Genomic DNA, 14,365 nt, shown 5'->3' on the forward strand with positions numbered 1-14,365 from the left:
TAGCACTAGCTGATGCTGAGAACCAGTGATACCTTGTAAAGAAGTTTTCTCAAAACTGGGTTTGTGCCGAGATGCAGAAGGTTTATTTCTCCCAGGGCCGCCCGTGGGTGCAGAACAAGTGGAGCAATTTGCACCAGGCCCCACAGGGGCCCCCACGAGAATATAGTACTGTATAGTATTGCAATTTTTTTTATGGAAGGGGCCCCCAAAATTGCTTTGCCCCAGGCCCCCTGAATCCTCTGGGCAGCCCTGCCCTCTGCTGACAGATTCATTTTTCAGTTATGACAAATAACAAAAAATTACTATTACTCCTGTGCATGTGTATGCAGATGCATAAAGGATTATAGAGGGGAGCGCAGACAAGAAGACAACTTAGAGCAAGGGGGGTTCACAAGCAAATGTGGAAGACAAGAGATAAAAACATTCAAGTTGCTTTGTGCTACTCTGATGATACAAAGCAACTGTAAATCCATCTTAAATGTCCAGTAATGTCTGGCTGATTTGTGCTGCTCAAGAGTGGTGTCAAGCAGCTAGAATTTATTGGTCAATCTGGTGCTAAAAGTTAACCTACAAATAATTCAGAGTTGATAGTACATATCTTCATATCATTAGAAATATTTCATGGCACCGGGCGGAGGTTGGGCTTTCTTATTTAGTGTTCATTTACAAAGTTTTTAATAATAACTTCGATTAAAAAACCCAGGAAAATTCCCAGACAAAAATAGCTCTATTAAGCTACAGTTAAGGTTCTGAGCACCTATTAGTAACTTCCTTAGGGTCACTCTGTTACAAACCTAATAATAAAACACATATAACCCTGATGCAGTTATGCACCAAAAGAAATCCAAACATGTTATCGCACAGTTGAGACATCCAAACAACCTTAACTCTGCCCTGTAAAGACATCATGAAAAAAAAAAAGTCTAATGCATTTTAAAAAATTAGTTTAAACTACTCTGGGAGCACAAACACTAAAATGTCTTCATCATAATCGTTATGGTTATTGTATGCTGTCTCTACAGGTCAGAGGCAGACTGTAGATTGTTAAGATTGTTTTGGTGATTTAACTATGCATTTAAGAGTCCTGTGGCACCTTATAGACTAACAATTAGTCTATAAGGTGCCACAGGACTCTTCGTTGCTTTTACAGATCCAGACTAACTTGGCTACCCCTCTGATACTATGCATTTAGATACCTTAATGTGTTTGGATTCCTTTTAGTACCGGGGAAGTTGTTAGAGTGTTCTGTTTTTAGGTTCTATAGAAGACTGACCCAAGGAACTAATTTTGGTCTGTCTCTCTCTCTTTTCCCTCCACAACTCAGAAAAGGGGGCTATCTCACATTCTCCAGCGCAGGGAGTTCTAGATTATTGAAGATTCATTCTCCCCCACAACTGATTACTTACTTGTCTGCCATTTTCCCATAAGACAAATCCTGCTGCCTCAGACTAGTTGTAAACACTCTCTCAAAAGGCAAGCAACAGTTCTTAAATCTATAATACTTGTAACCACCACTAGTCAGGTAAATTTAAAATGCACCTTTACTCCTTCTAATTAGGAATCAATCCCATAGTCCTTGAGTACCAACACATTTCCCTTTCACTTCAATGAGATTATTAATACATAAGGGCTGCAGGATCACAGTGAGTAGCTCATCTGCAATTTTTCCAGTCCCAGTTGTTTTAGGAAACACAAGGGACTCAAGAGCCAAATGATGCTGAAGCCTGCAGGACGCTGTGGGACGGACTCCCTACAGTCAGCACAGGCGACCAGGACTGGCTAGAGCAGTCTCTCACTTGGTCTGAGTTCTCGGAAGCTTCTGTGTGATGCCAACCAACAAATCTCTGGGCATCAACAGGCTGACCGTGCAGTTCTACTGCGTGTTCTGGGATGTCCTCAGCTCAGACCTCACCTCCATTTGGGCCGAATCCTTAGGAAGCAGGGTGCTCCTGCTGTCGAGCAAGTGGGCCATGCTTGCTCTGCTGCCTAAGAAGGGGAATCTCTGCAACCTTAGGCACTAGTGCCCAGTCTTGCTCCTCAGCATGGACTCCAGGGTCATAGCAAAAGCCATCTCACTGCAGCTGGGGTCCATGCTGATAGACATGCACCACCCTGACCAGATCTACACCATCCCAGGCCAGATCATCTTTGACAACCTCTATCTGGTCCAAGACTTACTCCACTTCATATGCCAGGATGGTCTGTCATTCACCCTCCTGTCCCTGGACCTGGAGAAGGCGTTTGACAGGATGAATCGTGGGTATTTCATGGGTGCTCTGTGGGCATTTGGCTTCAGGCCCCGCTTCATGGGCTTTCTCCAGGTGCCGTACATCTCTGTGGAATGCCTGGTCAAGCTCAAATGGGACTTGACTGAATCCATCGTTTTCAGTCAAGGGGTGCATCAGGGCTGCCTGCTGTCCAGCCAGCTCTATACTGTGGCTATTGAGCCCTGTCTCTGTCTTCTCCGTAAAAGGATGATGGAGTTGTTGCTTTGAGAACTGGTCTTGTGGGTGATGCAGTCAGCGTATGCCAACAACCTGATCCTCCAGGATGTGGGAGACCTAGGGCAAGTGGAGACTTGCCAAGCCATCTATTTGGCACCCTACTTTTGGGTCAAGAGTTCTGGCCTAGTGGTCAGGGACAGGTGGCAAGTGACTTTCCTCCCATCTGCGCTATGGGCCATCCAGTGGGGCACAGATCCACTGCTCTATTTGAGCATCTATCTTTCTGCCACCGATCCCTCCCTGCTGGAGAATTCGGTCGATCTCGAGGCCAGGGTGGCTGACCAGTTGCAGAAGCTACTCCGGTGCCTTTCTCTTCAAGGGAGGGTGAAGGTGCTCAACCAGCTGGTCCTGTCCATGCTCTAGCACCAGTTCAACTCCCTGGTCCTGCACCTGGGATCCCTGGCCAGCCTCCAGAAGATCCTTTGGGTTTTCTAGCTGGGGCTACACTGCGTCTCCAATAGTACAAGGGATTCAAGATTCATTTTGGATGGAAGTTTGCTAAGCACCAGGATATGGTGCTGTAGCCCAAATATTAGAAGGAGCTTTTTGTTGGTGTTGTTTTGTTTTTTTGTTTTATTTTGTTGTTTGTGGGACGGGCTTCTACATATACACATGTGAACTTTTCCTCACCATCTGTACCTCCCACCTGATTGATTAGCCTGAATATACAGACTCTGTATCTCCTCTTCTCCACTCAGCTGTTGGTTTTGTTATTGCTGATTAGCTATTATAGCCTAAGGCACCATATAGTCTTCCACTGCATGTATTACTTTTGCAGCACCTGCAAGGCTACAAGAAACTTTTGTGTAAACTATCAGTCTTACGACTTGCAGTTCAAGCAGCAGAGCTGCTGTTATACCATGCCAGAGCAGATGTTGTTGATTTGAAGACTGATTTTAATTTGTTATGGTATAAATGGAAAACTGTGTTCAGTGTAGCTTGGGAAATGGAGAACACTATTGGTTTGTACTTTTTCAGCATGATACTCTAAAAAGCAGCCTACAGTTCGGGGGCCAGAGGGTGGTGTTTCCTTTTAGACTACACAGTAGAGTTAGCTTTCATGTTTCTGTCCTTGTTGCAACACAGCTGGAGATCATTCTGCAGGAGGGGAACCCCCCACCCCTGCAATTAGAAAACTTGTTAATATCATGCATTTTTGTTCTAACATTACCCTTTGGAGAGAATTTGTATGCTAAAAACAACTAATCTTTGTGTAAATTTAAACATTGTAGCATTTCATAGAGTTTCTTGAAAATTGTTTTTAAAAGGACATACCCTACATTTAATTTATGCTAGAATATGTTACAAAAATCCTTCATAAGTAGTTATTTATCCTCAGAAACTTAAAAACAAGATTCCTTACCCATAGGCCACTGCCATTTTCCCTTTTGTCAGCCAAATGGATGAGAGTTTTCTCAGCTAAACTTCAAAGTATCAATACACACTAAAAGTTGAAATCAGGTTTTTAAAGCCAAATCCTGGTACCACAGAAGTCAATGGGAGTTTTGTCCAGTTGGAACCAGGGTCTGACTCTTGATCCTGCCACCTTGCTCATCAAGTTCTTTACAGTGGGTCTACTTGGAGAGTGATGTATTACCCAGCATATGAGAGAGAGCGCCACAGTCTTCCGTCTACCCCCCTCCTCCTGCCATACACTCACATGCACAGAGTTTTGTATCCATCACAAATGTCCTCAAATCAAGACTTCCCTTAGGTACAAAGGTTGCTCCTAGGCAAAGAATATTTGTCACTTCTCCCCCCAAAGGTGAGGAACTATGTATATTAAATATAAATTCACCCTGAACGTCATCCCTAAACATAAAGGCTATCATGAATGTGACTGGAATACAGTTTTACCAACTTTGAAGTTATACATTTTCCCTTATTCTTTCTATTACTTTATTGCCTTCTCTCTCCTTCCATTTTCCACTTTCTGTAATCGCTGTTCCTCTTCCTCTTTTCTGTTCATTTTTCCTCACTCCCTTTATCGATTTTGTTAAATCTGGCCTCCGTCCCTATATCTAATTTTGCCCTCTTACTCAATCCCACCCCTTCTTCTATGGCTTTCATTCATTCACTCTCTTTTCCTCTCTATTTCCCGCTCTGGGTTTTGGTCTCCCCAGTTGGCTCCCATTCTCTTTCCCCATCAATGCATCGGCTACTCTGTTCACATTGACAAGGTTTTATTTGCTGCCATAAGGACAAGAGACTTTTTTGGCTTTTAGATTCTGGAGCACAAGATGTCAGCCAGAACTGGGAGTGCTGGGCATAAGCCTGTTGTGCCCAGTTGTTAAACTGGGCCTGTGCCTAGTCCCTCAATTGCAGAGTTTAACAATGAAGATCCTTCTTCATAGTGCAGCCCTTTGAATATCAGGCAGAATATCAGGAGAATATTTGACTAGCCAGGATGAATCTTTCTAATGATTTGGGGGTTGTGATGGATAATCAGCTGAACGTGAGCTCCCAATGTGACACTGTGTCCAAAAGAGCTCATGCAATCTAGGGATGCATAAACAGGAGAATCTCAAGTAGGAGACGAGAGATTACCCGTATTTTTCGCTCCATAAGACGCACCTGACCATAAGACGCACCTACCGGTAGTTTTTAGAGGAGGAAAACAAGAAAAAAAATATTCTGAATCAAATGTTGTACTAAACCATTTAATAAACTACCGGTATATCAGAATAATATTTCAACCGTGTAAAGTGAACAGCAGTCAACAGTGGCATTAAGAACCATCATCACTGTCATTAACAAATGAAGAGAGACTTTAAGGTTCGAGTACTCTTCTAGTTCTGTGAACACAGACTCATCATGCTAGAGTCAGAATTTATGAAGCTCAGTTTGCTCACAATCAATGACATCAATTTCTTTCGCTATCTTATATAAGATACTATCTTCGTTGCATCCAAAGCATTGCTAATGCCACATTCTTTTGAATGACTGACAACGATTCCTCGCTTCACCGAGTGCATCGATGTTTTCAGCACCATTCAAACTTGAGTGATATAGTGGGCCTCTTCATCGCAGTAGGTGTCGATCATGATTCAGCAGCCATCATTTGTTCCACTCGTGCTCGCAAAAGACCTTAATGGTTTGTTGATGAACGTCGAGACGGTGCAACTGCTTGGTAAGACCCGGAATTACGCTAGAATGAGTCTTTCCACTTCTTTAAAGCACTTTTTTGTAGTTTCGGCTAATATGTGCTCTGAACTGGTCACGTACTAATAAGGCAAAGTTTTTTTCAGAAGCCCTCCAGGAGTTTTTGGCCACACTTTTCAAATCATACTCTCATTCCATTTGGTCATCCATCTCTCTCATGAACATGTACAATCAACTCCTCTTGGAATCATTCTTTTGGAAATGTTTTCCTTGAAATTAACATGGGTGGCAATTTTGGTTGCCGTCTGCCAAGCAAGACAACACACCGTCGTATGGGTTTTTCTCATGTCCGGAGGTTTTCATGGTGATAGTTTTGGCACCTTTCAGATCAACAGTCCTTTAGATGGCACATCAAAGGTTAGCAGGGACTCAGCCGGTGCGCCAGTGTATTCAGTGATGAAGGATCTCAGCCGAACTCCTACTAATTGGAGGCCTCCAGCAATGTACCGAGGATACGCATTTTTACTGACAGTATACCGGTAAGGTAAGGAAAGGCACTGCTGTTCCAGCGACGACCAGGGCCGTGCAACCATTAGGCCAACTAGGCAGTTGCCTAGGGCGGCCAAGATTTGGGGTGCAAAAAAGTGCGCCCCCTCAAAAAATTTTTGAATGTTGCAAGCGCTGCTGCTGGAGGGGCCTGAGCTGCCAGCAGCAGCAGCAGCGCTGCAGCAAAGGGTCTCCCCGTGGTCCGTGCGCCGCGCCGAGCCCAGGGGCCCCTAAATGCCGCCGGCTCAGGGAGCCACTGCCGCGACCCAGCAGCCAGGGCGCGCCCCAACAGGCCCCGGGTCAGGGAGTCTGCCACGACCCCCACCCTGCGCTCACCCGCACCCCCCCGGGGTCAGGAGCCACACCGCGACGCGGCAGCCCAGGCAAGCCCGATCCCCTGCGCGGGGTCAGGGAGCCACCGCCGCACAGCCCAGGGCGCCCCCCCCCGCCCTGGGTCAGGGAGCCGCCGCGCGCCCGGCACCCCGCTTGGTCAGGGAGCCGCCGCGCGCCAGGGCGCGCTCCCCGCCGGGTCAGGGAGCCGCCGCGACACGGCACCACGCCCCCGGGGTAGGGAGCCACCGCCGGCGACCGGCAGCGCCCAGGGCGTGCCCCACCGGCGCGGGTCAGGGAGCCGCCGCTGCGACACGGCCCCCCGGTCAGGGAGCCCGCCGCCGATGCACCCCAGGGCGCACCCCCCGCCCCGGGTCGGGACGCCGCGCCAGCAGCCAGGGCGCGCCCCCCGCCCGGGGTCAGGGAGCGCCAAGACCCAGCAGCCCCCCTGCCTGGGGTGGGAGCGCCATGCGCCCGGCACGCACCCCGCGGGGTCAGGGGCCGCCAGCGACTGGCACCCGCCCCCCCCGCCCTGGGGTCAGGGCCACCGCCGCGACCCGCGCAGCCCACGGGCGCTCCTCCCCCCGCCCCCAGGCTCAGGGAGGCCCCTGCAACCGGCGCGCGCACAACACACACCCCACCCACACACACACACCTGCCGGGGTCAGGGAGGGTCGCGCCGCAGCACGGCACAACCCCCCGCCCCCACGCCGTCAGGGAGCCTGCAGTGCTAGGCGACAAGCGGGGAAGCAGCACGCCGCGGGACAGACCTGATACAGAAACCCCAGCAGCCTCCTCTCTGCAGCCTTCCCTCCTCCGTGCCGCAGGATCCGCTTTTCGCCCCTGCACTCGGGACCACATATTCGCTCCATAAGACGCACAGACATTTCCCCTTACTTTTGAGGAGACAAAAAGTGCGTCTTATGGAGCGAAAAATACGGTGTTTTCTCTCTGTGTTTGGCACTGGTGCGACCGCTGCTGGAATATTGTGTCCAGTTCTGGTATCCACTACACAAGAAGGATGTTGATAAATTAGAGAAGGTTCAGAGAGGAACCATTAGAATGATTAGACTCAAGGAGCTCCATCTATGTAACAAAGAAAAGGTCAAGGGTGACTTGATCACAATCTATAAGTCTACACATTGGGAACACACATATAATAATGGGCTCTTCAATCTGGCAGAGAAAGGTATAATACAAGGGTCGGCAACCTTTCAGGAATGGTGTGCCGAGTCTTCATTTATTCACTCTGATTTAAGGTTTTGCGTGCCAGTAATACCTTCTAAAAATGTTAAAATGTCTCTTTCTATAAGTCTAGAATATATAACTAAACTATTGTTGTATGTAAAGTAAATAAGATTTTTAAAATGTTTAAGAAGCTTCATTTAAAATTAAATTAAAATGCAGAGCCCTCCGGACCAGTGGCCAGGACCTAGACAGTGTGAGTGCCACTGAAAATCAGCTCGCGTGCTGCCTTTGGCACCCGTGCCATAGATTGCCTACCCCTGGTATAATATGATCCAATAGCTGGAAGTTAAAGCTAGACAAATTCAGACTGGAAATAAGGTGTAAATTTTTGACAGTGAGGGTAATTAACCAGTGAACAGTTCACCAAGAGTCATGGTGGATTCTCCATCACTGACAGTTTTTAAATCAAGATCTGCTCTAGGAATTATTTTGAAGACGTTCGGTGGCCTGTGTTGTACAGGAGGTCAGACTAGATGATCACAACGGTCCCTTCTGGCCTTGGAATCTATGACTCTTCCAGAACAGAAAGTCTTCGTGAGTCACTGTTTTAACCACCCCGCAAAAAACCACAGGGCTGATTACCACATACAGTTTATGGCACTCACTCTGAGTGGGATATAGATACTCTTTGGAACAGTATGGCAATAAGAGGCCATGTAATATGTGAACTGGTATTAAGCAGCTGCTAGCAAGATGCGAAATACTGTCTTGGCATCAGGAGCAGTTTCCACATCTGCTGACAACTGGAATCTCCTAGCCAGCAGCTGCAGAAATGAATGTGGGCTGGGTATGACCCCTAAGGAATGTTTTGGAGGTTATAGGTGAAAGATCTGTAGCTTTTTAAGTTTGAATTATCTTTAAAATGTTCCTTGTGAATTTTAATTTATTTGTAATGGTAGGGTTCTTAGTGTGTGTCATTTTACTTGAAATTCATGAGGCAGTAGTTGTTTAAAATATGTGATGAGCAGGTGTCGATAGGAAACATGTGGACTGAAGTGGAATATACAGTAGTATATGTTTAATTTGGTGAGAGTGGCCGTAAGAAAAAAACTTTAATTGCACAAGTTTTTGACGGTGTCCTGCACAAAAGATGTAATTTAGAAACAATACAGAATGTACATTCCAGAGAGATTGTTTTATGCCACTGAATGACTGCACATCTATTTGAGAGAGAACCACTGAAAGGAAAAGTGCAAACTTCCTGATTTTTAGTGCAGTAATGCATATTTGTTGAAATCTAAAGTGCATGGAAAAGCTCTGTATATATTAAGGCTGCCAGTTAAATACTACTCCCTTTTTGTCTTCCTCTTCTAAAATACAGGCAATGATAATTGCATTTACATCTGACATGATTCCTCGTTTGGTTTATTACTGGTCCTTTTCAGTCCCTCCCTATGGGGATCACAGCAATTACACCATGAAGGGGTATATCAACAATACGCTTTCTGTCTTCAATATAGCGGACTTCAAAAATGGAAGCAAACCAGTTTCACTTCCTTGGCTTGGCAACCAAACAACGTGCAGGCAAGTATCAAATAGTTATTCTCGTCGTTGGAAAGGAAAACATAAGAAAATATCCTAATTTTGTTTATAAAAATCTCTTTAGTAATATTAAGACTCAGCTAACCTCAAGAACAGTCAGAAGGTAAAATAAAACAACATGGAGTTTTCTAAATCTTTGATTCATTGTATTTCCCTCAATAATTGATAATACATTATGCAAAATAATATAAAGGTGATTTAAACATATTTTTGGTATAGTGGAGAAAAAATATATTTAATTAAGTTCAGCTATTTCTGTAGATGTAAAATTTATCCATCCTTTCAGTGTATACAGCTCATGACTCTGGGCTGTGTTAAATGTGACATATTTTGCTCCATCCCCTGGCCATAGTGCATTACTGCAGGGTTTGCTGAAATTATTTCTTGGCTTTTCTGAACTGTCTTTAGATATCGTGATTTCCGATACCCTCCTGGGCACCAACATCAGTATGAACACAACATATATTACTGGCATGTGATTGCAGCCAAGTTGTCTTTCATCATTGTCATGGAGGTCAGTACATTAGGACTTGATTTTTTTAAATATAATTTTAGGCTTCCACTCAATAAAAAAAGAACTTTCAATTTGCAATTAATTATGTTCTTCACTCAAAGTTATTCATTTTGTTTTGTGAACAGCAAAAGAGCTGCTTGGTAGCATTATATGGTAGATATGGGCATCTGTAATTCTAGCTGGGAAAGGAGCAACAGAAGCTGCATGGTTCTCAAGTGTGAAGCTAACTTTATTAAGTTCTTTTTATTTTCTGTCTGGGTTTTGAGCATTTAGGTTTTGCATTTTCAAACTTTTCTTTGTAATCATGGGAGCTAGAAACTTATTTTTTTTAAAAAAAAGAGGAAAAGCAAAGATTCTAACATAAATCCCCAGTTACTGGAGTCCAGTGATTAAGAAAGAGTTAAATATCATGAGACTTGCAATAAAATCTTGAACTGCAAATCTGATGGGTAAGGAGCTAAAAGCAGTAGCAGAGCAGACATTAGTAATAATAGTAATTTATAGAATATGTTTCACCTACAAAGCAGTTTACAGACAGATATTAATCCACATCATTTCTGATATAGCAGATAAGGAAATATTTTATCCCAATTTTAAAAATGGGGGTTCTGAGTCAGAGTGGTTGAATGACTTCTGTACTCTGACCTCTCCCACAGTGCAAGAGAGTTGGGCTATGCCTCCCTTCGTACAAATATTGGAGGCAATGCAGACTAGTTCTTCCAGCTCTGGGATTTGGCCACACTCCTTCTGCCCTTTCACCAGTGTCTCTGCCAAAACACTTGCCCACTGCAAGGCAGCTGGTGTGTAATGACCACTGCTTACTTACACTAATCATAATTGTCCCCTCCATTGTTCTGTGCACCCCAGCTCCAAATCTGTGGTATCCACTCATTGTCTCATCATATCCTTATATTGTAAACACTTGCAAGCCTAAGAGACTGTTCTTTTGTTACGCCTGTACCGTGCCTTGCATGTTGATACTCCTAGGTACTGCCACAATGCAAATAATAAATTATAAGGGATCACAGTCCATTCGACACATGGTACCATCCTGGGCAAAAAGGGCATTGCCCATCACAGAAGAACTGTGAAGTGCCACCTTGTCATCCATCAGCATTTCAGTAAAACAATACAGGTTTGGCCTCTATTCCACTGCAGAAGCAGCCTTCAGAAGGAAGATATTCCAAGCAGTTGCTTCAAAATATTCTAATATTATTAAGTTTAGGGAAGAGTTGACATTATTTTCTGCTTCTCTCTCCCACCCTTTTAATTTTCTTTAATGCCCATCACATCCCAAATGTCTCAGGGAGAGGGCAGGATCCAGAATGGAAAACGTATTACATGATGATTTCTTTTCTGGGACTGACCTGCCTCCTACTATACCCCAGCTAAGTCTATTGAGTGACCATATAGAGAGTGGAATACAGCACTGCTGTTACAAAAATTCTATTTCATATACTAGTAAAACATTTGTATTTCCATACAGCTTTGGAAGTACTGCATGGTGGAACTCATCTGGGAAAAGGTGGAGGCTTTTGTGGAGGCATCTGGGGAGGTATGAAGCAGTTCAGGAATGTGGGGGAAGCACACTATTTAAATGTTTCTGTATAAAATTCATCAAGGGCCTGATCCAAGGCCCACTGAAGTCAATAGAAAGACTCCTACTGACTTCAACAGCTATTGGGTCAGTGTCCAGGTAAGAGGTCAGAGGAGATGTGCCCAAGTCCTAGAGTCATCTGGACAAATCTGAACCAGCTCCAATAGTTACAGGATGAGAGAGACTCAAGCCAGATGGGGAGGAAAAGTGGAGAGAGGTCAGTCCCAGAAAGGAAGTCATCAAGTAACAAGTTTCCCAAGGCTACAGGAGAAGTCACTGTCAGAGCCAGGATTACAAATTAGGAGTTCCTGGCTCTCTCTCGTTTTCAGACGACTAATTTTCCCAGGACATTGCTCCTTTCCAGACTTCTATATTCATTGGGACATTTAACTACTTTGGTATAAAACACAAATGTACCTTAATGTAACATTTCATCTATATAATAAGATTGCAAGAAAGTCATTTTGTGTGTCATTCTGAAGCATGTACAATCAGCATGAAGTGATGGAAGCAGCTATAAGCATGCTTTGGGGGCTCTTTATGTTCAGAATATTATCAGGTTGAATCATCACTGGTTTTGTGGTCCAGTTTTTAAGTTCTCAGCCATTTTGACTATACAAATTATATCTGTACAGTGCACAATACAGTAAGGCATGGATCTATGCCATGCCAAGAGGCCTCGGGCATTGTGATAGCAGAGATAACTCAACCATCCGTCACCCTTACTCTGTCCCTATTTGCATGCAACAGTTTCATTGGTTGTATGAGGGAAACTGCACAGAGGGTGGATTACTTGGCACAGTTGTCACATCACAGCACAAACGCATATTCACCACCCGCACAAATCAACACCACTTTTCCAGCACACTCCCCTAGACACAAATCAACTACCCAGACAGCAACACAGCCAGCATACACAATAACCCCAAATATACACAGCTTCTCACCACAGCACACTCGCAGCACACTGTCCCTCCCTTACTTACTACACAGATCCACACAACTCTCCCAAAACAAAACTCATACACAAATCAACGCAAGGACACAACAACACAACCAGCACACACAGTCACCCCAAATATCACTCTGAAGCCTAGAATATCTGTTGAGTCAGTGTGCAGCAATGGACACAGCTACAAGCATGGCTGAGAGCTCTTTTTGTTCAAAATATCACAAGGTTCAATCATGAATGGGATTTGTGGTCAGTTACCATCCAGTTTTTAAGATCGCAGTCATTTTTGGCTTTTTTTTTCCATGCATGACTTTGTGAATTACACCTGTGCGACAGCATGGGCTTTCAACTCCTAGTTAGTAATAATAATAGGCTATTCTGCATGACTGACATTCTTGATTTTCATCTTCCCTAGCATGTCATATACTGTGTGAAGTTTATTGTTTCATACGTAATTCCGGATGTATCACAAAAGACGAAGAGCAAGATCAAACGAGAGAAATACTTAACACAGACACTCCTGCATGAGAATCATCTCAAAGTTATGAAAAAAAATATGGGGAAAATAGCTGACAGAATCTGGAAAGGAGAAGATGGCACTTTCCGACCTAAATTTGACTAAGAATTTTACACACAGACAGTACTTAACCGGCTCAGTACAGGTTACTAATGGTTAATCAAAATGTTACTAATGGCTAATCAAAAGTTGGGGATTAACTCCCTTTAGCAAATAGTGTCTTGTAACTCTTGGCTATGTCTGGAACATCATTGGCTATAGAGGCAAGGACTGGAAAATAGAAAACCTTGAGATCCAGTATAACCTGGAAAAACTTAAATGACGAATTTAATAGTTTTAGCCGGACAGAAAATAAGTCATCTGGTTTTCTCTAAACTGTTGCCTTGTAAGAAGGGGCAGATTCATTCTGAAATGCAGCACAGTGCCTTCCACTTCATTCAGCCATTGGTTATTACATCTGCTGTTCAATTTGCACAAAACCTCAGAAACCAAATCATTTGTATTAAAAACAACACAGCTGCCATTAGGGTGACCAGGTGTCCCAATTTTATAGGGACAGTCCTGATTTTTAGGTCTTTTTCTTATAAAGGCTCCTATTACCCCCACCCCCTGTCCCGATTTTTCACATTTGCTGTCTGGTCACTTTAGCTGCCATTGAATGAGTTGTGATCACTTGAAGCAGCTGTCACTTGATAATTCAATCACTGGCTATATAATTAAGGTAAGAGGAAAAGCCAAAATCAGAAAGAGACAGAAGAAAAAAGATGATGATAACTAAACATTAGGATGTTCAGCCATTGCTGTTGCCATGAAAAGCCTGCTATGTGCCATAACAGCTGATGCGCAGTGGGGATTATCCAGATAACAAGATATTTCATTTAACGTGGTAAGAATGGATTTGAATCACAATGAGAGGAAGCACTGCAAGCCTGGTTCTCCTCGCATTGATACCTGCATAGGATCAGTGGGGATCCCTGCCTTTTTACAGCAGTATGAGTGAGAGGAGAATCAGGTGATGTGTCTTTACCCAGTTGATGTACATTAAGTAGTTCATTTTGCCCATTCTGTTCTGAACCTGTATGCTCTTGGCGGCTTCTTACCTGTAACAGGAGTGAGAGTTTAAATTCTTGTCACACATTAAATCAGTATCCACAGAGGGCTCACTTTTGTATCTTTCACAACCAAAACTCCATTCACTTCAGTGGTAGTTTTCAGTGTGCAAGGAATGCAGGGTTGGACCTACTGTGATAGCCTCAACTCAAACCATCACCAAATAGCCTGTGTCAACACAGTGGCCAGGAAATGTGATTTCCAGGGCAGATAGACAGACACATGCTAGCTCTGCTTGAACTAGCAGACTAAAAAAAGCAGTGTGGCCACAGTAGCTCAGGCTAGCCATGTGAGTACCTACCCATGAGGTTGGGCAGCTAGCCAGAGACACCCCCCAGTGCCACACGCATCTATGATCATCATGCAAAAAAAAAAAATCCATGTTAACCTTAAAGACTCTTTT

General features: G+C 44.2%; 1 protein-coding gene across 4 annotated transcripts in view; it reads left to right on the forward strand.

Moving 5' to 3' along the window:
• The window catches only part of ANO6 (anoctamin 6), a 146,486-nt gene extending 132,796 nt beyond the window's left edge, over positions 1–13,690 (forward strand). For 3 of the 4 annotated variants that reach the window (XM_075065956.1, XM_075065959.1, XM_075065964.1), the window contains 3 exons: positions 9,052–9,254; positions 9,681–9,786; positions 12,751–13,045. In XM_075065956.1, the coding sequence (XP_074922057.1) occupies positions 9,052–9,254; positions 9,681–9,786; positions 12,751–12,957 (516 nt within the window). In that variant the 3' untranslated portion in view covers positions 12,958–13,045. Of the gene's footprint in view, positions 1–9,051; positions 9,255–9,680; positions 9,787–12,750 lie in introns of all 4 variants that reach the window. The other variant, XM_075065965.1, reaches the window with a different exon arrangement.
• Positions 13,691–14,365: the final 675 nt, after the last annotated feature.

The sequence above is a fragment of the Chelonoidis abingdonii genome, chromosome 1 (genome assembly GCF_003597395.2).
Source record: "Chelonoidis abingdonii isolate Lonesome George chromosome 1, CheloAbing_2.0, whole genome shotgun sequence".
Lineage (NCBI taxonomy): Eukaryota > Metazoa > Chordata > Testudines > Testudinidae > Chelonoidis > Chelonoidis abingdonii.